Source organism: Desmodus rotundus, chromosome 9 (assembly GCF_022682495.2).
Source record: "Desmodus rotundus isolate HL8 chromosome 9, HLdesRot8A.1, whole genome shotgun sequence".
In the NCBI taxonomy this organism is placed as follows: Eukaryota; Metazoa; Chordata; class Mammalia; order Chiroptera; family Phyllostomidae; genus Desmodus; species Desmodus rotundus.
The window spans coordinates 38268778-38290883 of record NC_071395.1 but is presented as its reverse complement, the minus strand read 5'-3'; the positions used below and the strand labels follow the sequence as shown (position 1 = coordinate 38290883).

The 22106-nt window shown below is 53.7% G+C and overlaps 2 protein-coding genes and 1 non-coding gene across 4 annotated transcripts in view; 2 read left to right on the top strand and 1 right to left on the bottom strand.

The window, feature by feature from the left end:
- The first annotated feature begins 375 nt into the window (after positions 1–375).
- Positions 376–6547, top strand: DIRAS1 (DIRAS family GTPase 1). Its single transcript, XM_053911330.1, has 2 exons — positions 376–509; positions 3270–6547. The coding sequence occupies exon 2, from the start codon at positions 3336–3338 to the stop codon at positions 3930–3932; it is 597 nt and encodes a 198-aa protein (XP_053767305.1). The 5' UTR covers positions 376–509; positions 3270–3335; the 3' UTR covers positions 3933–6547.
- Positions 6548–7996: 1449 nt separating this feature from the next.
- On the bottom strand, positions 7997–8105 carry LOC112312716 (U6 spliceosomal RNA). Its single transcript, XR_002975606.2, has one exon. It is a non-coding gene; the product is annotated as a U6 spliceosomal RNA (small nuclear RNA).
- A 1918-nt stretch (positions 8106–10023) lies between these two features.
- GNG7 (G protein subunit gamma 7) overlaps positions 10024–22106 on the top strand; it is a 117301-nt gene continuing 105218 nt past the window's right edge. The window contains exon 1 of one of the 2 annotated variants that reach the window (XM_053910408.1): positions 10024–10105. The gene's annotated coding sequence lies outside the window, so the exon portion shown is untranslated. Of the gene's footprint in view, positions 10214–22106 lie in introns of both variants that reach the window. The other variant, XM_024569176.4, reaches the window with a different exon arrangement.

The window sequence follows — 22106 nt, the reverse complement described above, 5'->3', positions numbered from 1 at the left end:
CTTCGATTCTTCCTCCTTCTTGCCCATCACCTAGTTTTCGGGGTAACTCTGAGCGCGCCAGCTGCCACTTGGGGCTCTGCAAAAGCGGACCCCACCCCATTTGCGCCCCTGCGTCTTAGCGACCTCCCTGAGGGCCAGCAGAAGCCCACGTGCGCGGGCGGGAGTCCGGGCGGGGCTGTACGATCGCGGGGGGCTGGGCGGGGACCCCAGGCTGGGGTCCAGGGCTAGGGACGCGGGGTGGGGGTCCAGTGCTAGGGGCACGGGGTGGGGGTCTGGGTGGGGCTGTGTTCGCAGGGGCGGGGCTCCAGGCGGCAGTGACCTTGGCCGGGGGCGCAGGTCCCCGGGGAGGGGCGGAGCGCGGCGCCCAACGGGCGGGCGGGGACGGCGCGGGCACGGCAGCGGCTCGGGCGGGCAGCAGCAGCGGCGGGAGCGCGGGGGGCGGCGGCGCCGGAGCGGACACGGAGCCGGCCAGCAGCAGCCGCGGCGGCGCCGCAGGGACTAGCGCCCAGGTAGGCGGCCGGGGCGGGGGCCGCGGCGCGGGCCTGGTGCATCCCACTCGCCCGGCCCGCGGGGCCCTACCCTGCGCGCTCCTCCTTTGTCCGAGCCCCACCCTCCTGGCCAGCCTCAGGGGCCAGGCCCTGCTCCCGCCCGGCCCTGCACCGGAGCCCTTCCCCAGTCCCTGGCCTGGCTGCCTTGAGCTCCCACCTTGGACAGCTCCCGCTCCGCGTCCTCCCCTCCCCCACGTTACCCACAGGGAGCCCCCGCGGTCAGGCCAGCCCCTCTCCAGCCCCCCTAAACCCCGCTGTCTGGGTTGGTCGTCCTGCTAAGCCAGGACCCCTCCACGGGGAGCCACTTGGGCCCTGGGCCTTTCTCACCCCGCCGCTGCCCGCTCAGCCCTCCTGCCCTCTCCGCCAAGCCCTCCATCACTCAGGAGACCCATGCTGGTGGGGCCCCCTCCCTACTACTTAGATCCTTCTTTGACTAAGGGGAGCCCCTGGGCTTGCTCCCCTGAGTATGTGTCTCCCTCCCGCTGCCCCCTAGAGCAGGCCCTCGTTCATCAAGCCCCTCATTAGTTCTGGTCAGACCCGCCCTCCCTCCCAAATTTAGGCAAGCATGCCCCTAGGCCCTCCCCTGGATCGGGCCTGCTTTCTTTCACGCGAGGTCCCTGCAACTTCCCCAGCTGGGCTCCGGGGACCTGGGGCTAGGCTGATTCCCTACAGGGGAGTCTCAGGGTGGGCTGCTTTGCACAGGGGGAGGACCCCTACCTGTGAGGCCAGCCAAGACTAGTTCAAATCCTGCTCTGCTCTGCCACCTCCCTGCTCTGTGACCTTTGGCCAGTGTCTCCCTCCTCTGACCCTCAGTGCCTGAGATCCTCTCCCCCACCCCTTCCTTGCAGGAGGTGAGGGTGGTTTTCAAAAGACACCAGATGGGTGCCTGGCATGGACTGGGGGGACTGAATGGGGGCTCCTAGTTTGGGATCCTAGATCCCAGAGAGGTCCCTCCTGGAGGACACCCTTGTTGACTGGCCTGGAGCCCTGCCAGGGGGTCTGTACCCAGAGCACAGCCAGAGCTGGGTCTGGGGCAGCAGAACTGATTGTCACTGGCCTCCCTAGGTCCCCAGGCCAGTTGTGGCTGTGCCTGGCTGCACACCGTGTGCCCGTTCCTCAGGGAAGCCCCTCAGAAACGGCAGTCATGCAGAGCTGGTCGGCACTCCGCGCCAGCCCCACACCTGGCATCCTCTCATACAGGCCACTGCCATGCATGTCACCATGTCACCAACATGCCTGGCAGTCAATCGTGAGTTAGTGCTACTAAAGCTCCCAGAAGTTTGTGGAGTATATGCTGGCTGTTACTTTTATTGTATATCTTTTTCTGACAAACCTAACACGTTCGATCATTCAGAACATGCCTTCCCAGCCCACTACAGGCCAAGCGCTTTATGCTCTGAGCCCCTGTGATCAATAATCCTGATTGTCCATCCTTACAGAGGGCTCCCTTGGGCCCAGCACCTTCCTAAGGGCTTTCTCCGGCTTATCGCACCCTCTTCCTGGAAACTTCGGGAAGTGGATACTACAACTGCTTGAGCCGCACAGAGAAAACCGAGGCTTAAGGACACCAATCTGGCTCACACCATCGAGTCTTAAACACACACACACACATTCACACACTTAAGTGAAGTAACTTGGCTGAGTTGTGATCCTATTGTGTCTCTTCTCTCACTGTGGTCCAACACCCGTGCTTAGAGACAGCTGGAAAGGAGGAAGGGATGAGGTCTTTCCTGCTCTCTATAAATAAGGACCCCTGGCTCCCACCCCCAGCCCATGGCTCCTTCTCCACCTCTATCATGGCAGGAATTGCTGAGCTGTGGGAACTCCCGAGGCCACTGGACCTCTCCGAGCTCAGGAGAGGTAGAGATGATAAGAGGACCCCCTCCTGGGGAGCTCTGTGCCTGTGGATACAAATATATTAGACCAGAACGGGAAGCCAGGGAGAGCAGACCATGGTCTGGGTGCAGAGTTTAGGGAGTAGGTATTTTGCTCTTTGGCCTCAGTTTTAACTTCCTCATCTCCAATGGGGCTGTGCATCCCTTCCTGCCTCTCGGGGCTGCTGTAGGAAATCAGTGCAAGATTTGCACATTGAGGTTCTGGGGCCTCCAGCATTAGGATCGAGCTTATATGATGAGGGCACGAGTGTGGCTTTAAAATGTGGGTGCCCAAGGCCACAAATTAATCATGCCCATGGCTGAGGCTCTGCTAGATGTATTTTAAAGATGTCCCATCAAGGGGCTCCCACAAGGTTAAGGAAACTCTGGGCTAAGGGGAACCTGTGATTTTTGGAGAGAGGCACCATGTTACCTACTTTGCAGAGGGGAAAACTGAGGCTGAGCATCTCGCCCAGGTCACAGAGCCAGGCCTGCTGGAGCCCACAGCCAAGCCGGGAAGAGATGGAAAAGCCCATGCAGCCTGGGGGGTGGCTGGGGGAGCATGCATGTGGGGGAAGGGGTCACCTTCACATCTCTTCCAGCCTGGAGTCCTCTGGGAAGGAGCTAAGGCCCCAGATTTTGTTGGAAGGGAAACCAGCAGAGGGGTCTGGCTCTGAGCCTGCATGCAGGGCAGAATTGCAAAATCAGCCAAATCAACTAGAAGGGCCTTCCCAGGACACAGGAGAAATGCCACCTCCTCTGAGAAGCCACCCCTCCTGCCTCCTGGCCCAGAGCTGTCCCCTCCTGGCTGGGTGGCTTTTTGCATCTGACACTCCTCTCTGTACAGGGACAGCCTGGGGTCCTAGCAGCTGGCACAGCTCTCCCAGCTCCGACCCCCACCCCGGTGTAGAAGATGCCTGAGCAGAGTAATGACTACCGGGTGGTGGTGTTTGGTGCCGGTGGCGTGGGCAAGAGCTCCCTGGTGCTGCGCTTCGTGAAGGGCACATTTCGAGACACCTACATCCCCACCATCGAGGACACCTACCGGCAGGTGATCAGCTGTGACAAGAGCGTGTGCACACTGCAGATCACTGACACCACAGGCAGCCACCAGTTTCCAGCCATGCAGCGGCTGTCCATCTCCAAGGGCCATGCCTTCATCTTGGTCTTCTCCGTCACCAGCAAGCAGTCGCTGGAGGAGCTGGGGCCCATCTACCAGCTCATCGTGCAGATCAAGGGCAGCGTGGAGGACATTCCAGTCATGCTGGTGGGCAACAAGTGTGATGAGACGCAGCGGGAGGTGGACACCCGTGAGGCCCAGGCTGTGGCCCAGGAGTGGAAGTGCGCCTTCATGGAGACATCGGCCAAGATGAACTACAACGTCAAGGAGCTCTTCCAGGAGCTGCTCACGCTGGAGACACGCCGGAACATGAGCCTCAACATCGATGGCAAGCGCTCCAGCAAACAGAAGAGGACAGACCGCATCAAGGGCAAATGCATCCTCATGTGAGCCTGGGACGACCGCCTGCAGCCAGCCCCTGTCCTGGCCCCATGCCTCTCCCACATCGCCCTGCAGCCACTGCCTTCTCCTCCTCTCCCCTTCCTTCCCTTCCTCCCATTCTCTCTCTACCCCTCTCTCATCACTTCCATGTCTCCGTCGTTACCCAACATCCCCGACGGGGACACCAAGGCCCTGGTGAGCCCTGCAGGTCTGGGGCTCCAAGCCAGCTCTCTTGCATCCTTCTGCCTTCTGCCCCATCTCTCTACCCCACCCTCCTGTCTGTGCTCCCGAAGCCACATGCTAGATGTGACCCGCCTCGATCTGCACAGCGGAAAATGGGAAAGCTGCCTGTCCCTGTGGGATCGAGGATACTGAGTTTTCCCTTCTCTGCCTGTCTCCATTTTGCCCAGGACTCCCATGTCTTCCCCTTTCCCTCGTGTGCCCCCAGCCAGACCTGTGCTGCCCCCGCCCATTAGATCACTGTGACCTTGCCAGGAAGGGAGGAATTGAAATGCACATGGACCTCAGATTTTGTTTTCTCCTATTTAGTGTTTAACATACACTCTCCCCACCCCCACCTCCGTTCCTCATGACCTCTGGCCTGTGCTCTCTACCCCAGGTCCCAGACCACCCCTCTCACCTCTGTCCCCACAACTTGGGGGGGGAGTGGCTTGCAGGATGGGCCTCAGACCACCAGGCAATAACCACAGGGCCTGCAGCAGCGCCCTACCAGCCAGGAACCCCACTTCTCTCACAGCCTGGGCCTGAGGTACAGGCAGGGGAGACCCAGGACTGGCCGATGGCCACAGAACAACTCGGGGACTATCTGACATGAAAGAGGGGGGCCTTCCTGGACACAACCCACAGACAGAGATTGGCGCAGTGTGTCGCCACCCCTGGTCCCCGAGCAGGCATCTGGGGTGCTGGGTGGGGTGCCTGGGGCCCCGCCCAGTGGCAGGTGACTGGGCTCACCATCAGCAGGATCTGACAGGGCTTACGGTAGAGAACCCTGCCAAGCCCACTTCCTCCCACCACCTGCACCCCAGAGAAGGGACCCCCAGGATGGTGTGTGTCCTGGAGTCGGGGTGTCTCTGCAACCGTGAGATGCTGCGTGTTTTGGTGTATGTGTCTAGATAACTCTATACTCGTGGGGGCCCTGTGGGGCTGTGTCTGACCGTGAAGGTGACCTGCAGGCCTGGGGTGGGGGGAGTGACCATGGGATGGTGTATTGTGCAAATTGTTGTGTAGGAGCCAATGTGTCTGCACGTGTGTCCGTGTCTGTGCCCGTGTTTGTGTCTGTCGCCGGGGTGGTATGCACGTGAGACCGTCTGCATATATAACATAGGGGTGGGTGTGCTGTGGCTGTTCACAGGTCAGCACATTTGTGGTGTAACGGCACGCATGTGACCGCAAGTGCCTGTGTTTTCGGGAGTGGGTGACGTGATTTCTCAGAAAGCATCTACGAACCTGTTTGTTCTCGCCATGTGCGGAAGAGTGAGCCCGTCTTACTCTGTAGCAAAGCGTCTGTCAGTCAGCTACTGCTACATAACAAATGACCACAAACTCAGCAACTTGAAACTCCACACGTGCATCACCTCCCAGTTTTTGTGGTTCAGGAGACCAGGCATGGCTTATCTGGGCCCTCTGCTCAGGGTCTTAGCAGGCTGGAATCAGAGTGCTTCCCAGGCTTTGGTCTCGTCTGAAAGCCTGTCTGGGGAAGGACCTACTTCCCAGCTCAAGCGCCTGCTGGCACCACTCAGTTGAGTTCTCTGTGGTTGCAGGACGGAGGGCCTCAGTTTCTCACAGGCTGTCTGCGGGAATTGCCCTCAGGCCCTGGCCTCAGGAGCACCGGCTGTCACGCGGTGTCAGAAAGCTGCATGTGTTATGTGCTCGTGTGTGCTCATGCATGCTGAGGCTGAACTGCACGTGTGTGTGTGTGAGAGAGAGAGAGAAGCCAAGTGGCTGTCTAACCGTGTGACCACATGGGGCTGTATGTGGATAAGAAGTACTGTTTGTATCCAACTTAGTAACAGCGTGTTTATTTTTCTCTTTGTTCATGTGATTGCTCACTCCACAGATGTTTATGGGGCACACTGTGAGAGAGAGGGCATGTGTGTGAATGTGTGTGACCACCAGGCACATGGACAGACCCATGGAAGGGCTGGTAGCATTCTGTCTGAGCATAGCTGAGTCCCCTTATCCTGTGGCAGGTCCAGGGCCCACCAGCAGCTGATGTTGCCCCTCCCCCATCCTTGGAGTGGTTCCTGGGCCTTGAAGGTGCCTGAGTGGGTGAGGCTGGGCAGGGGTCTGCAGCCCTTTCTCAGGGACACACCCTGATAGCACAATCTCCCTGGGGCCCCACCCCTCCAGGCTTCTTCCACCTCAGGCCCTACCCTGACTCTAGGGACAGAGGGGTTCTGCAGCAGGAGGGGACAGAGCCTGCCCTGGCTATTGGCCTTTCCTGCCTGGGTATCCCTGGGTCTGGGGACCGTGCCAGGTGCCAGGCCATGCTTGCCGTGATCCCACCCCTGCCCCCTCTCCCTCCGCATGTGGGTGCCCCTACCCCTCATTGTGGGGTCTGTTTAGCATTCGCTCTAGAAATAGTCTTCCTGCAATAAAGAAGTGGATCCTATATTCCCCACTGGTGCTCCTTCTTTGGGGTGTGAGGGTCAGCTGGCCATCTGCAAAGGTTGAGGACATGAAGGATGAGAAGGTGAGGGATGGAAGAGGGGAGGGATGGGTGGATAATGGAGGTGAGGAAGGGAGGAACTGAGAAGTGGGTGGTGAGAGCCATGTGAGTATGGGGAGGTGAGGGATGGGGATGTGACAGGTGGAGAGGGCCACGAGGAAAGGAGAGGCAGGAGCAGTCTGTGATTAGCGCTTCTGCCACAGATGGTGCTGTGGGGCTCTGGCCTAGGCTTCTCCCCTGGGCCTCAGTTTCTCATTCACTCTGCACATGTTACCTGGGGCACCATCCCTGCACTTTCTGTGAACTTGGGTGATTTCCCAGTAGGGCTCACAGAAGGGGTGAGCAGGGGTGCTCACAAAAGCCTGGGGTAGGGGAGAAGGAGAGGGAAGGAGCATCTTCCTCCTCATCTCTCCACTTGCCCTATGTGACTTCTCATCTGCCACTCCAGCCTCCTCCCCACCCATTCAGACCAGGCCTGGCAGGCATCTCAGTTGGAAGAGATAAGGCCTGCTTCAGGAACAGACTGGGAGGAAGAACTGAGACACCATCCATCCATTCATTCATTCACCCAGTATGTAATAGTCACCTACTGTGTGCCTGGACCTTTCCTGGATGTTGGACACACAGCAATGACAGACTCAAAGCCCAGGGTCCCTGCCCTCTCAGAGCTTATTACCTACTGGGGGAGAGTTCATCCCCCTGCCAAAGAACTGAATCAGATCATGCAGATACATGCTGTGAGGAAGGAAAACCTGGAACACAAAAGTGACATGGGGGCAAGAGTCTGGGTGGTTAGGGAGGCTGAGCTGACAGAGAAGGTGACGTTGAGCTGATACAAGAAGGCAAAATACAGGCCAGCCCCAAGAGGCTGATCTGCGATGGAGCACCAGGCTGGGAGAACAGCATGTGCAAAGGCCCTGAGGCACAAACCAAAGAAGGTCAGAGTGGCAGAAGAGGAGTGAGGGAAGAGTGGTAGCCAAGGAGATCAGAGAGGTGAGCAGGGTGAAACGGCCCAGTGGGCTGTGGGAAGAGTATGGGCTTTTATGAAAAGGACAATGAGATGTCATGGGAGCATTGTGGTCCCCACAGGAGACCTCACAAGGGCTGCTGACACTACATGTCTTTCAGCCAGCTCAGGAGATCAGGCAGGCGCTATGAGCCCTATATTACATGGAGAGGAGCCCACAGGCTTTGGTTTCTCCATCTGCTAAATGGCTCAGGGCTGAGTTTACAAACTTACAAGCAGGGGCAGGACTAGGTGAGGAGAGAGAAGCACTCACCATGGGTGCAAAACTTAAGGTGGGGGGTGCCAAAATCTCAGCCACCGGGAAACATATTTTAATGCAAAGGAAGCCACAATGAACAATGCATCAATCTTCTTTTTTTAAATACGGAACGCTTCATGACTTTGCGTGTCATCCTTGTGCAGGGGCCATGCTAATCTTTTCTGTATCGTTCCAACTTTTTACTATATGTGCTGCCAAAGCGAGCACTCCTTTTTTTTTTTTTTTTAATCTTCACCCGAGGACATGATTCTATTAATTTCAGAGAGAGAGGAAGGGGTGGGGGTGGGGGGGGAGAGCAACATGGATGTGAGAGAGAAACATCAATCAGCTGCCCCTGTTATGTGCCCTGACTGGGAATCAAACCACAACCTAGGTATGTGCCCTGATCAGGAATTGAACCCATGACTTTTTGGTGCACAGGATGATGGTCCAACCAACTGAGCCACCCAGCCAGGGCTGTGTCGGTCTTTTCCGGAAGGACGGGGTTTGGCAGGGTCCAGGCTAGGGAGAAGCAAGGGGGGTGGTTTGCATACGTGCAGAACCACATTTTGTCTTTCTTGAAAATTTTGGTATTTTGTTCATTCTAGATTATTTCAGCATTTAACTTGACATTTTAAAATATATCATTAACATAGTATTTCTCTTGATGGTAAGGGCTTTTTTTCTCCACCTGCTTAGGTTTTGGATTTGAGAAAAATGCATCTTTTGTCTCACTTCAGTCCTGACGTTGCCTGAAGCTGTGCAGTCGCTTCATCCAGCTGCTGCATCCAGCTGCTGCAGAAATCACAAGACCGGATTTTTCCAGAGATCCTGGAAGTCTGGACTTCTTTTTGTGAAACATTTTTAAATGTCCCAATGAATTTTTTAAAGATCTTATTTATTTTTATTTTTAGAGGGAGGAGAAGGGAAGGAGACAGAGACAGAAACAGTTGCCTCTCACACATTCCTAACTGGGGACCCGGCTCACAAACTGGGCAAGTGCCCTGATTGGGAAGAGAACCAGCAGCCTGGCACTCAGCCCACTGAGCCACATCAGCCAGGGCAAAAGTCGGCAATGAATTTAGAATTTTTAAAGCGTGTTTGGGCCACATCTCACCCGCCCTGGGACAAGTTTGAGACCCTTGTTCATTCAGGCAGTAAGCCTGGTGGGAGACTAGTTTGCGCCTCTTGTTCAGGCAATAGTTCCTTTGAGTGGATGTGAGCTGGGGAGTGAGATGCCTGTCCCAGGTGCCTAGTTTTTTCTGTGAGCTGCAGGGGATGAGCAGGGAGATTCCTGCAGGGATGACAGGACCCCTGGGGCGCCCAGCTGGGAGGCCAGCAGCTTAGATCACAAAGCCTCAGTGTCGCACCAAGTTCCTCAAGTCCACAACATAGTGGCTGCATCCTTCTGCATAAAAAACTCTCCTCTCCATAAGCTCTGGATGCTTTTGGAGACACACTAAATGTTTTCCAACGTCACCACGGGAGCTTCTTAAAAATGCACATTCCTGGGGGCCAGTTCCTGTAGGATTCTGGATCATTCCATATGGGTGGAGGCCCAGGAGTTAGGAAACTGCGAAATCCGGGAAATTATGAGTCGAGCTTGGGTGAACGACCTTGGGTTTAACCTCTGTAAGACTCAATTTCCATCTCCGTAAAAATGGGAATTTTATCATTTCTCCTCTAGCCTTACGCAGAGGGTTCAACGAAAGGGAGCATTTATTATTAGTATCCTGCAGGTCATGCGACCAATCAGCAGGGGACAATCTTCCCGCCCCGCAAGCGAGACCCAGCAAGTAGGATCCGGGATTCGAACTCGCGGAAACCCCGCGCCTCGACGTCACCAGGACGCCTTGAAAATTCGCGTATAGTCCGGCCGCAGAGTCCAACACAGCGTTTCATTTGCATATTAACATAGCCCCGCCCCCCCTGCGGTCCCCGCTCGCCGGTGGCCAGCGACAATGCCACTCAGCTCTCTACCTCCGGGCCCGGCTCAAGCTCTGAGCCCCGCCCCCTCTCCTGGGCGCAGCCTACCCCGCTGCTTGCACTGCGCCTCGCCCGGGGCCCGGCTCCCGCTGCTGGGGCCCGCGATTGGCTGCTCCGGCCTCCGGTGTTCACCCCCCCCGCGCGCCGGCCCCGCCCCCCCAGAGGCGAGTGAGCGCTCGAGCGCGAGGCGGCGGGTTCGGCTGCGCAGCGGGGCTGAGTCGGCCGCGGCTGCCGGATCACAGGTCAGGGCGCGTGCGGTCGCGTCTCGGGCCGGGGTCCGACGCCCCGAACTCGGGCACTGGAGGTCGGGGCGCGGCTGGGGCGGAGGGCAGGCCCGGACAGCCCGGGAGGTGAGCGCTGAGAGGGCTCCCATTTGGCTGCGGACCTGGGGGGTCGAGGTCAGCTGGGGAGGTGACTGAAGTTGAGGTCGAGGTTAGCTGGGGAGGAGATAGGGTTCGAGTTGAAGGTGAAGGTTATCTGAGGAGGGGTCGGGGATGGAGTTGAAGATAGGGATTAGCTGGGGATGGAATTGGGAGGTCTGAGTTAGCTGGGGAGGGGTACAGGGTTCGAGTTGAGGGTGGATGTTATTTGGGAAGGCGGATGGAAGTGGAGTTGAAGGTGCAGGTTAGCCGGAGAAGGGGTTGAGGAATGGAGTTGGGGGTCGAGTTGGCCGGGAAGGGTGACCGAGGAATATGGGGTTAGGGCGAGCTGAAAAGGGGCTGGAGGGCAGTTAAGGGAGGGCTGAGGGATGGAGGTGGGTCAGGCTCCTTTCAGAAGGGGTCCGAGGGATGTCGGGAGAGTGCTTGGGGTGATGAGAAAGAAGGTGGGGGACCTAGTGATGGTGGGACAGAGGGATGGCAGGTGTTTTGTGGAAAGTTGACTGATCAGGAGAAAATGGGGGGTCTTCATTGGAAGTCAGTTATAAGGATTGTGGAGAGGACTTGTCTCCACTTCTGGGGGGGCGGTAATCATTTGGTGTAGAGGGGGGTGTGAGGTGGAAACCCCTTGGCACCGGTGCGCTGGAGGAGGAGTTCCACATACTTTGCAAGGTCTGTGTCTGGGATGTTGGGTGCGCAGAGAGCATGTCGGGAAGCAGAAAATGCTGGTGTTGGAGACTGAATTTTTCAGGAATTTTTGGGCTCAGGAGCAAGGAAGCAAAGTGGGAGTTTTGGGTATGATAATATTGAGGGATGTGGGCAGCAGTTTGGCACTTTATTCTTCCTGGGGAATGGGGTTGCTAGGGGCTGGAAGGTGGGTGGGAGAAGACAGGAGGGATGAGCAGCAGGGAAGAGGCTCCCACTGTTGCTAGGTGTCATCGAAGCAAAGGCCAAGTTCACAAACTTGTTCCTGAGGTGCTGAGGTCTCCCCAAGATTAACAGCGTAGTGCAGAAATTAACACTGTATAGGACTCTTGCTTGGCCAAGTGGCCTCTGGGAGTTTTAGCTGACTCCTCTATAAGGTGGGAATGACAAAACAGTAGCAGGCACCTCATGGGATCGCTGGGAAAGTCAAAGTCAAGTGAGAGAATGCGTGCACCTAGCACACTCCTGGCACATGGTGAGGCTGCGTGCAGCATTGATGATAATGTTCTAAATTAAGGGTTTTTTGGGGGGGAGGGAGGAAAGGTGGGTGGGTAGAATGACTGGGTTGTTAGGGAGGGGAGGGAAGGAGTCAGAGCTTGACTTGAGTCTTTTAACCTTGGGGGTGCACCTAAGAATCACTTTTGCAAAAAAAAAAAAAAAGTCCCTATTACTAAAAGGGAGGAAAAACAAACAGAAAAAGAAGAATCTGTCTGAATCTGATGCCAGGAGGTTATGAAGGTTTGTTAAGGAACAGGCGTGTCTACTTAAGAGAGGGTTGTGCGGGGCATTCCGATGTAGGTGTATCCTGCAGGAGCCATTGGGAGGGAACCATTGGGCCATGATTATCTACCTACTCTGATAGACCTGGGTCCCTCCATGGGCTCAGCTGACTTAGGGGCAGTCCTGGGCACTGTGGGGTGCTGAGAAGCATCCCTGGCCCCTATCCACTCGATGCCAGGATCACCCCTAATTGTGACAACCACAGCTGTCCCCAGACGGCACCTAGGGTCCCTTGTGGGTAGCATCACCCCAGTTGAGACCCCCCTTGTTATAAATAAAACTAAGTTTTCTTTAAAGACCACATCTCACCTTTGAGTCTTAGGAAGTTAAGCCCAGATTTGGAGGTGGTTTTTAAATCATCTAGTGTTCTCATTTTAAGAGGAAAAAAATCACATTGATTTTAGAGCATTTTGGAAACGCTAACCTCTTTCTAGGTAAGTTGTTTGTGTGGCTTTCGACCACTCAGACGGGTTTTGAATATGGGATTAAGTGATCTTTGCAGGCATTGAAAGATGCTGACGTGTGCAGTCTGCTCCCTTGGTTTTGACCTAGAGCATGAAGCTTGAGTTCTTCGGGTCTTCCATAGGGAAGATGCTGTGACTGACGCCATTGTTTTCTGCTCTTGTTTCGTAAATCTTGGGCCCCGTTGTTTGAAGGGAAAGGCAACTGAATGGGAAGTGCCTTACCACACAGAGCATTCAGCTCCCTGCTTACTGAATGGAGGCGTTTATGTTTTGGTCCGCAGCGTAGTAGTGTAAAAACACGTCTTCCATCCAAGCTGTTATTACAGGTCTCTTCATTTGCACCTGGAAACAAATAATCGTCTTTCAAATTGTATTTACTAGGTCATTCGTATTCTTGGAAGTATTTTCTTACAAATGTCTTAATTGACAACAACAGCCATTAAAGCTTTGTCTCCGATTCACTCCCTGCTTCGGTCCTGTAAGGACTTGGCCAGGGACCCCTGTCTGGGCCCTTATAAGGGCTGGCTCCTGCAATCCTATGTTCCTGCCACTGTCGGGGAGCCTCCCCCTGGTTACACTGTTCCTTTGGACAGTTCTGGACCTTGATTTTCATCCCTTTCATCTTGTGCTGTCTTTTGGGGTGCCCCCCCTTTGTTCAGGGTCTAGAGAAAAGCGTTTGTTACATATATTACCAAGGAGACCTTACAAACCAGATAAGGGGAGCTGAAAAGGTGGGGCAACCTGTCCCAGCAGGTCACTTCATATTTCTTGACCATCCTGCGGGGTGTTGATTAGTTGGAATCTCTCAATGCATTTTGTTCTGCCAGTGGGTGGGCAGGGGGCTTTGGGCAGCTCTGGACTTGCAGAAATGGCTACTAGTTCTCCTTGAGAACCTTGCAAAGGGGAAAGTCTTACTGTTTTTGATTTTTTAAATTGAGGTATAATTTCCATATCATAAAACCCAACCATTTAAACACACGGTTCACTTTTTTGGGTAAGTTTATCAAGTTGTGCAACCATCCCCCTAAACCTGTTTTGAAACATTCCATCACCCCAGTAAATCCCCTTTCCCCATCAGCAGTCACCTCCCCATCCCTTCCCTGGCCTCTGGCACCCACTAACCTACTTTCTGTCTCTGGATGTGCCTGATCTGGACATTTCACATAAATGGGATCACACACTATGTGGCCTTTTGTGTCTGGCTTCTCTCACTGAGCATCACGTGTTAAAGGTTCATCCACATTGTAGCGAGTAGCAATGCTTCACTCCTTTTCATGGCTGAGTAATATTCCAGCGTGTTAATGGACACATTGTATTCATCCATTCATCCATCGATGGACATCTCGGTTGCTCTTCTCCCAGTTTTGGCAGTGAAGAATCATGCTGCTTTTTTTTTTTAAGTCCTTACCTGAGAATGAATATATATATATATATATATATATATATATATATATATATATATATATATATAATTGATCTTAGAGAGAGAGGAAGAGAGAGAGAGAGAGAGAGAGAAAGCGAGAAAGAGGGGGAGAGGAAAACATTGATGTGAGAGAGAAACATCAATTGATTGCCTCCTGTATGTGCCCCGAACGGGGATCGAACCCACAACCTAAGTATGTACCCTGACCAAGAATCTAACTCACAGCCTTTGGTGCACAGATGACGCTTCAACCAACTGAGCCACATGGCTAGGGCAAATCATGCTGCTATTTAAATGGCTTTTCTCTGGGCAGTCGACAGCCCACTAAACCAGAGTTTGGGGGGTTGTCTGGTGGCAGCCCTCTAGGTTTTACCTCTGTCTCTTCCATCTGTGTTTCTTTCCCCTGAGTTAAGTGCTTCACCCTCTCTTGCTCAGAGCACCCCAGCTGCTGGATCAGCCTCCAGTCTTTCCCTTTCTGCTGGGTTGACCCCACATGACCAGGATCCGCTCTCCAACGCACAGATTGGTTTGTCATTTCCCTGCCACCTTCAGCAACTCATCACCCACTCAGCAAATCAAAATCCGTTACACAGCCTTCATGGCACTGTGGGAGTTGGCCCCACCTTACCTTTCCTGAGCGACCTTCACTTTGACTCCAGGAACCGGCTTCTCCTACTGCCCCTGCAGGCCACCCTGGCACACGCCCAGGGCTTCTGGATGGCTGGGTTGCTGTCCCCTTTGTCCAAAACCTCCCTTCCTTCCTTCCTCTCCCCAACAAAGGCTGGTTGTATGCCTATTTTAAGGATCAGAACGTGTGCCAGGCACTGGGAGCGCCATGTGAATAAGACGCTTGTGTGTTCCCATGGGGAGATGTGGGGACAGGGTTCCCAGGGCCATTCTGTCCCTGACCTGGCTTTCTGAGTTGGGGTCCCTGGGGGTGATGGACATGGGAGCCCAGGCCCATATATTCTATAAGCTCCACAGGTGTGGTGACATTACGTTTTTCAGGGGGCAGAGAGGTGGGGCTGATAGCCGTGCATAGGACAGACAGTTAGGGAAAAAGGCCAGAGAGAAGCTTTGCACTGACGAGTTAGCCAGCGGACAGGTGGGGGCACAGCCCACCTGTGTGAGCACCAAGGTGGGGCTGGGTCTTTCCATGTCAGGCCTCGCAGGGCCTCCCCCGGGTGCTGTGGATGTTGGGGCTGGGTCACTCTCTGTGGGAGGCAACCCAGGGGACTGTGGGGTGTTGAGCAGCATCTCCGGCCCCACCCACCTGATGCCAGGATGCAGTGCCGAGCAAGAGGCACCGATTTGCAGAAATCGCTACCATTTTCAGAATTTCTGAAAGTTAACCCTTTGGAGGTGATAAAATAGAGATGTTTGTCTTCGGTGTCGTCAGCTGAGAGCGTGCTGTCGTCACCGCAGGCTTGCGGGTGTGGGTTTCCCTCTGTTTCTGAGCCAATGTGAGGAGGGACCTGGGCAAGCTCTGCTTTTCAACATTTATTGCTGGTCGGATGTTTTGTCCTTTGTGATCAAGGCCATGACCCCTTCCCCTGTCTCCTTAAGAAATTGCCTAATTTGATGGACAAAAACGTCAGGAGGAACCGAAGACAGGAGGTGAATCCGGCCAAGTTAAACGTAGACGTCTCTGTAGAGACCATGCTGGAGCAGACTAGCTGTGGCTGGGAGGCCCGAGAAGAAGACCCCGGCGCCACCCACCTTCCCTGCCTAACTGACTTTCCGGGGCCCCTGTAACAAAGCGCCGCAGGCTGGGCGGCCCGAAGCAGAAAAGTCTGTTCTCTCCCAGTTCTGGAATGCAGAAGTCTGAGTTCAAGGTGTCGCAGGGCTGCGCTCCCTCTGGAGGCTGCGGGGCAGGGTTCTGCTGGTTTCTTGCATTCCTGGGCATGTAGCTGCATCCTTCCAGCCTCTAACTCTGCTGACACACGGCCTCTCCCCGTGTGTCTGTCACAGAGAGGTAGAGCCAGATAGCTGTCAGTGTGGTAGAAGCAGACTTTTTCAGGAGTTCCTGCCACGGAGAAAAAGAAAACTTAGTGTAGATCTGGGCTCAACTTCGAGTATAGTGCGGACCAGCAAGGACTTGCAGCTAAGGAGCAGGTGTGGTGGGTGGAGGGAGAGTCACTAAGGAGAAACATCGGGGGGATTCTGGCTGCACCAGCTAACAGGAGTCCTGCTGCGAGATCCCACGCCGCCTGGGGGTTGGTGAGGACCCTGAGTGGACATGAGGGTGATCAGATATGAAGGACGGGGGATTGAACGATCAACCACCTTAGCAGAATTCTCCGTAAAATCGGGTGATGCAGAGACAAGCACGGAAAGCCAAAAGCTGAAGCCAGGCCGAAAAGGTCAGGGCAGGCTGAGCCGTGTGGGGTCAGCCTCACAGTGCCTGCTGTGTCCCTGTGTCTGAATCTTCCTTTTCTGTAAGGGCACCAGGTGTTAGATTAGGGCCACCCACTCCAGCGTTACCTCATCCTAATGCCATCACTTCTGCAAAGACCCCCATTTCCAAACAAGATCCCATTCCCAGGACCCCGGTTAGGATACAGACATATCTTTTTGTGGGGGACACAGTGCACTGCCCAGCAAGCAGATGCCCACTGAGTGAAATTCAGCTTTTCCAGGGCTATGTGGTTCTAGTTACCGAATGCACTTCTTCCTGCTCCTCTGTCCCCCCTTGCTGCACTCCAGGAAAATAAAAATTTGCACCGTCTCACAGAAAGTGGAGACATCTGTGTCAGGCCCTGGGGACCTTGGGCTGGGGGAGGAAGCAGAGTTTACAAGTTCATGGGGAGGGGTGGAGAGGCGGCCACAGGTGACCTTGCTCCCTGAGAAACCTGTGATTCCTTGTGAGACGGGGTCTGGAGCCCCTGTCTAGTCCACCTTGCAGGCTGTGCGGATCAAACAAGGCTCCTGCGGAAGGACACAGTAGGACTGCCAAAGTGCACTGCGGTCGGTAAGTGTTCTCGTAATTAATGAGATAGGGTTTGACTAGACCAGGTGACCCCCCACCCCAGGGCACTGGGGACACGGGCTGTGGGGGGGTCATCCTGGGCACTGTACGGTATGGAGCAGCATCCCTGGCCCCCACCCTCTTGATGCCAGGAGCACCCCAGCGGTGACAACCACAGGTGTCCCCAGACATTACTAAGTGTCCCCAGGAGACAAAACCACTCCAGATTGTGAAGCATTGGGCTAACGTATTTCTTTTCTTTTCTTTTTAAGATTTATTTATTTATTTTTAGACAGAGGGGGAGGGAGGGAGAGAGGGAGAGAAACATCAGTGTGTGGTTGCCTCTCACACACCCCTACTGGGGACCTGGACTGCAACCCAGGCATGTGCCCTAACTGGGAATCAAACCAGCGACCCTTTGGTTTGCAGGCTGGCGTTCAATCCACTGACCCACACCAGCCAGGGCTATATTTCATTTTTATTTATTTGAACTATTTCTCATAAGAATTTATGATTGCATTAAAATAAAAAGATATGTGTAGTTTTTCAAAATAGACTTTATTTCTCTATTTATTTTTAGATGTTATTTCTTAGAGAGAGGGGAAGGGAGGGAAAAAGAGAAACTTCAGTTGGTTGCCTCTCACACGCCCCCAGCTGGGGACCTGGCCCACAACCCAGGCATGTGCCTTTACCAGGAATCAAACCGGTGACCTTTCAGTTCGCAGGCCAGCGCTCAGTCCACTGAGCCACGCCAGCCAGAGCCAAAATAGACTATTTTTAGAGCAGTTTTAGGTTCACAACAAAACTGAGCAGTGGTGCAGAGATTTCCTGTTCATCCCCGCCCTCTCATTTACACGGCCTCCCCCACTCCGCTATCAGCGTCCCCCACCAGAGTAGGTTTTGTTACAGTTGGCGAACCTGCACTGATAGGTCATTGTTTTGGACAAATGTGTACAAAACACACCCACCCTTATAGTGTCACACAGAATAGTTTCATCTCCCTAAGCATCCTCTGTGCCCTACCTGTGCATCCCTTCCTCCCCATTGTTTTGATTTTATGGGCAAGCGATGAGAGCAGCACGGGCACCCTGAGTGGCGGTTGGGACACTGTAGCTCTGCTTGCTCTGCGGTGTTACTTTCCCCTTCTCTCTAAAACACAGTGCTTTCCGACAGAAACAGGGTTCAAGCCTCAAACGTAATTTTAAATGTTCAACTAGCCACCGTTCAGAAAGCAAAACAGGTGAAACCAATTTTAATGACACATTTGACATAACCCAGTATATCCAAAATAGTATCGTTACAACATGCCATCATTGTAAAGAAGGTGTAAGTCACCTACTTCACTTTCTTTTGTACAAATCTTCAGAATCTGGTGTATTTTGCACTCACTGATTTTTACATCTCAGGATGAGACACATTCCCCGTGCTCAGTGTCACATGTGGCTGGTGGCTGCCACGCTGGACATCGCAGGTTTGGGTAGTGAAAAGGGGACATTTGAGGAGCAAATAAGCCCTCTGGAGGCACGTGAATGCAGCATGGAGTTCAGACATGTTGCGGGTTGTTTAGAGCTACAGAAGTACCTGCTGGTTAAAATGTGGGTTCCGGAAGGGTCCCTGAGACTGCCCAGTCCAGGGGCAGCATGGCCCATGTGGCAACTTCGGCTCACCATTTGTTTTTATATGGCACCTGGACTGAGGTCATTGTACATTTTTAAATTTTTCTAGAAAATCAAAAGAAGAATCATGAACTGTGACACATGAAAATTATATAAAGTTCCCAATTCAGTGTCCAGAAATAAAAGTTTTATTGGCACAAAGCCAGGCGCATTCATACACATGTTGCCTATGGTGGCTTTCATGCTGCCACATACAAAACCGTGTGGTTCACCCTGGCTGGTGTGGATTGATTGCTGGCCTGCGAAGCAAAGGGTCACCAGTTCGATTCCCAGTCAGGGCACAAGCCTTGGTTGCAGGCCAGGTCCCCAGTGGGGGGGCACGCGAGAGGCAACCACACATTAATGTTTCTCTCCCTCTCTTTCTCCCTTCCTTCCCCTCTCTCTAAACATGAATAAATAAAATTAAACAAAGAAAAAGATCGTGTAGTCAAGAAGATGAAAGTATTAATTCTCTGGCTCCTTTGAGAAAATGCCTGTTGATCCCTGTGGTCCGGCATATGTGATTTACAGTTGAGGAAACCGAGGCCCCGCGGGTTCACGGGGTCTGGGTAATGCTGGGACTTGACCTGGGGGTCTCGTAACTGTTATCATTTCATTGAGGTGCAGGCATTGGGAAAGCAGTAGCGCTTCAGAGGTGTCTCTGTGCCCCCAGGAGAGCTTGTATCCCATAGCCGCCTGGCTGAGCAGGGGTTAAGGATTCGGAACAAATATATAGAATGATTATATTTCCCACAGCATTGTGCTATACTTAGTAAGAGTGATGATTTATTTATTTTTTTAGTGTCACGAGACATAACAGACCATCTTGGAAATAAGAGCTCTGCGATTTGATGAACTGTGGCATCTCAGTTCAAAAATAGACCATATTTTAAAATGTCAGTTATGTTTATAATGTTACTTAAAGACATACAAACGTAAAACTACGTATAAATGTCATGTGCTCACAGCTTTCATACCAAAAAACGGGAGAAAAGCACATAATGGGAGTAAAACCAAGCCAGTAGCCCAGTAAGGCAGTGCTGCGTAAATGCTTGTGTAGACGACAGTGTGGGGGCCAGGCGATGGGTGATTCTCCGTCTGGCAGGTGGGCCCTTCGTCCCTGAGTGAGGTTTGAAAACCTGCCGGTTATGGTGAAGACGGGCGTTTTCCTACGGCCTAGAGTCCCGGCTGGTCTCCGTTCAACACCTGCTGAGCTTTGGAATTTTCTTTCTCGAGATCTGACAGGTCTTCTGTGGGCAGCGTCAAGAAATGGAGGGTTTTTTTTTCAGTTTGTTACTTTTTTTTTTTTAATGAAGTGGTTGTTATTTATTTATTAGATTTTGTTTATTAGTTTTAGAGAGAGGGGAAGGAAGGGAGAAAGAGAGGAAGAGAGACATCAGTGTTTGAGAGATGCATGGATCAGTTGCCTCCCACACGGGGACCTGGCCCGCAACCCAGGCATGTGCCCTGACTGGGAATTGAACCGGCGACCTTTCTGTTTGCAGGCTGGCACTCAATCCACTGAGCCACGCCAGCCAGGGTTTCAGTTTGTTACTTAATGAAATGCAGTGTTGCTTTTGACTTGAACTTTTGGTGTTGGTCAGCAGGTGATGGGTGGGGCTGGCTGGGGCTTTGTGGATGGGTGGGGCATTTTTTATTGTTGAAAAAATAGTTTGGCTGCTCTTTTCCCCTCTCTCATCCTGTCTTTCCCTCCCTCCTCTGTCTGTCTGTTTCTCCATCTCTCACTCTTCCCCTCTTCATGCCTTTCTTTTCTCTTTCCCTCCATCTTTCTGTCCCCATATCTATCTGTCTCTCTCTTCATCTCTGCCTCTCTCTCTCTTTCCACCCCTCTCCCACCCTCCTCCCCTCCTGCCTCCCGCCCTCTCTCTTTTTCTCTGTCATGCAAGGGTTCCAGGAGTCTCTCAGGGGTTGTGTAAAGAAAAGCAAGGTGTGTCCATGTCGTCCATAGCCTCAGAACTGTGTATGTAGGTTTGGGGTGCAGAAGGACGGGGATCAGGGCTCCCGAACCTCAGGTTCCAGTCTCGGCTCCGCCCTTCCTTTCCATGTTGGCAGTCCCTGCAGAGTCCCCTGTCCTCTTTCCTCTCTCTAGCTGTGCGGTAGACGTAGGATAAGGTTACATCCATGCCCATTATGAGTGTCTCTAAGAAAGCTAGTGGACTGAGTTCCCAGACCTTTTTTATTTTTTTAAAATTAATTAGCCTTTTACTTTGGACTAATCTGAGATGTACAGAGAAGGTGCAGAGGCAGCTGGGGACCGTGTGCTCTCCCCAGCTTCCCCCTCGTTAGCATCTTACAGCCCTTCCTGGAGCGCCTTTGCCAGGCCCAGAACTTAACACGGGGGCAATACTATCAGCTGAAGTCAGCACTTTGTGCGGATTTTACTAGCTTGTCCCTCATGTCTCCTTGCTGTTCCAGGACCCCGTCCAAGATCCCCTGTGACCTTAGTCGTCCTGTCTCCTTATCTGCTCTGGGCCGTGACACTCTGACAGTCCTTATCTTTTATGCGTGGACAGTCGTAAGCACAGGTCAGGGGTTTTGCGGGTGGTCCCTCGATCTGGGCTTGCCTGGTGTTTCCTCATGCTCAGACCCCGGCCGTAGGTTTGGGGGTCACACACAGGTGAGGTGCTCTTCTTGGCACCGTCCGTTGGGGGTCCTGACACCCAGATGATGTCACCCTCAGGATGACCTTGACCCCCTGGCCCAGGGAGTGTTTGGGGAGATGGAAACTCATCATTTTCTATGTGTGGCTGCAGATACTGCAGGGTGTGGGGCAGAAACATCTTCCATCTAATTTGAGACACATGGGTCCCACCTGCCCCAAACCCGATGGACTGGGGGGAGGGGGCTTGCAGGGGTCCCAGCTCTGGTGACTGAGATAAGCTGGTCCTGAGTGCTTTGGCACAGCCTTGTGTAGGTACCACGTTTCAATAAAGGGGCGGCTCTATACCCGGGATACAGCTTGTGACCCAGGTGGCCCAGGGCCCCGGAGCCACAGGACAGCAGCGGTGCTGCCGCCCTCCCTCCTGGTCTGCCCCCCACCGCCCCCCACGGTGACAGCCCTGGGTCTCTGTGAGCCTTTGGAGAAAGCAGAGGGTTGCTGGAAATCAGGCTGTATTTCGGGCAAGTGCTTGGTGTGTCCTTTAAAAGCGAAACTGGGCAGCCACCGGTCGTCTCCCTGGAAAGAGGGCAGGAGTTCCTTCGAGCCAATTTGGGACAGTGAATGGGACCCTTTGTTGCATGAGGCCTGTTTCTCAGTGGCCTCTTTTTACTCAGCAAACAATGGTAGCGCGGTGCCAGGTGCTAGGTGTATGGGACTGTGTACTGTCCTGTCGCCCGCTCCCCAGGGAGGGGACCCGTTGCTCCTGGTAGTCGGTGCATCACAGGCCAGACGTCGTCCCGTTCACTTCTCGCCACCGCCCGTCTCTGCTCCCGCGGCGTGAGCACCCACCCACACTCACCTCCCTGCGCCCGCTTCTGCTTACTCCTCTTTGTTTATGTTGTTTTTCATTGTGGTAAGTTACACGTAACATCAAATTCGCCATTTTTACTATTTTTTAAAAAATATATGTTTAATTTTATTTATTTACTTTTCAGCAAGAGGGGGAAGGGAGGGAGAAAGAGAGGGAGAAAAGCATTGACTGGTTCTCTCTCTCATGTCCGAACTGGGGGCCAGTCCACAACGCAGGCATGTGCCCTGACTGGAACTGAACCGGTGACCTTTCAGTTCACAGGCCGGCACTCAATCCGCTGAGCTGGCCAGGGCCATTGTAACTGTTTTGAAGTGCACAGCTCGGCAGCATTAAGCACATTCACACTGTTTTGCAGCCACCCCCACCGTTGCGTCTCCAGA

Excerpts from the sequence above, each read along its gene's own strand:
- DIRAS1 (XM_053911330.1), top strand. The coding sequence starts at position 3,336 with ATGCCTGAGCAGAGTAATGACTACCGGGTGGTGGTGTTTGGTGCCGGT.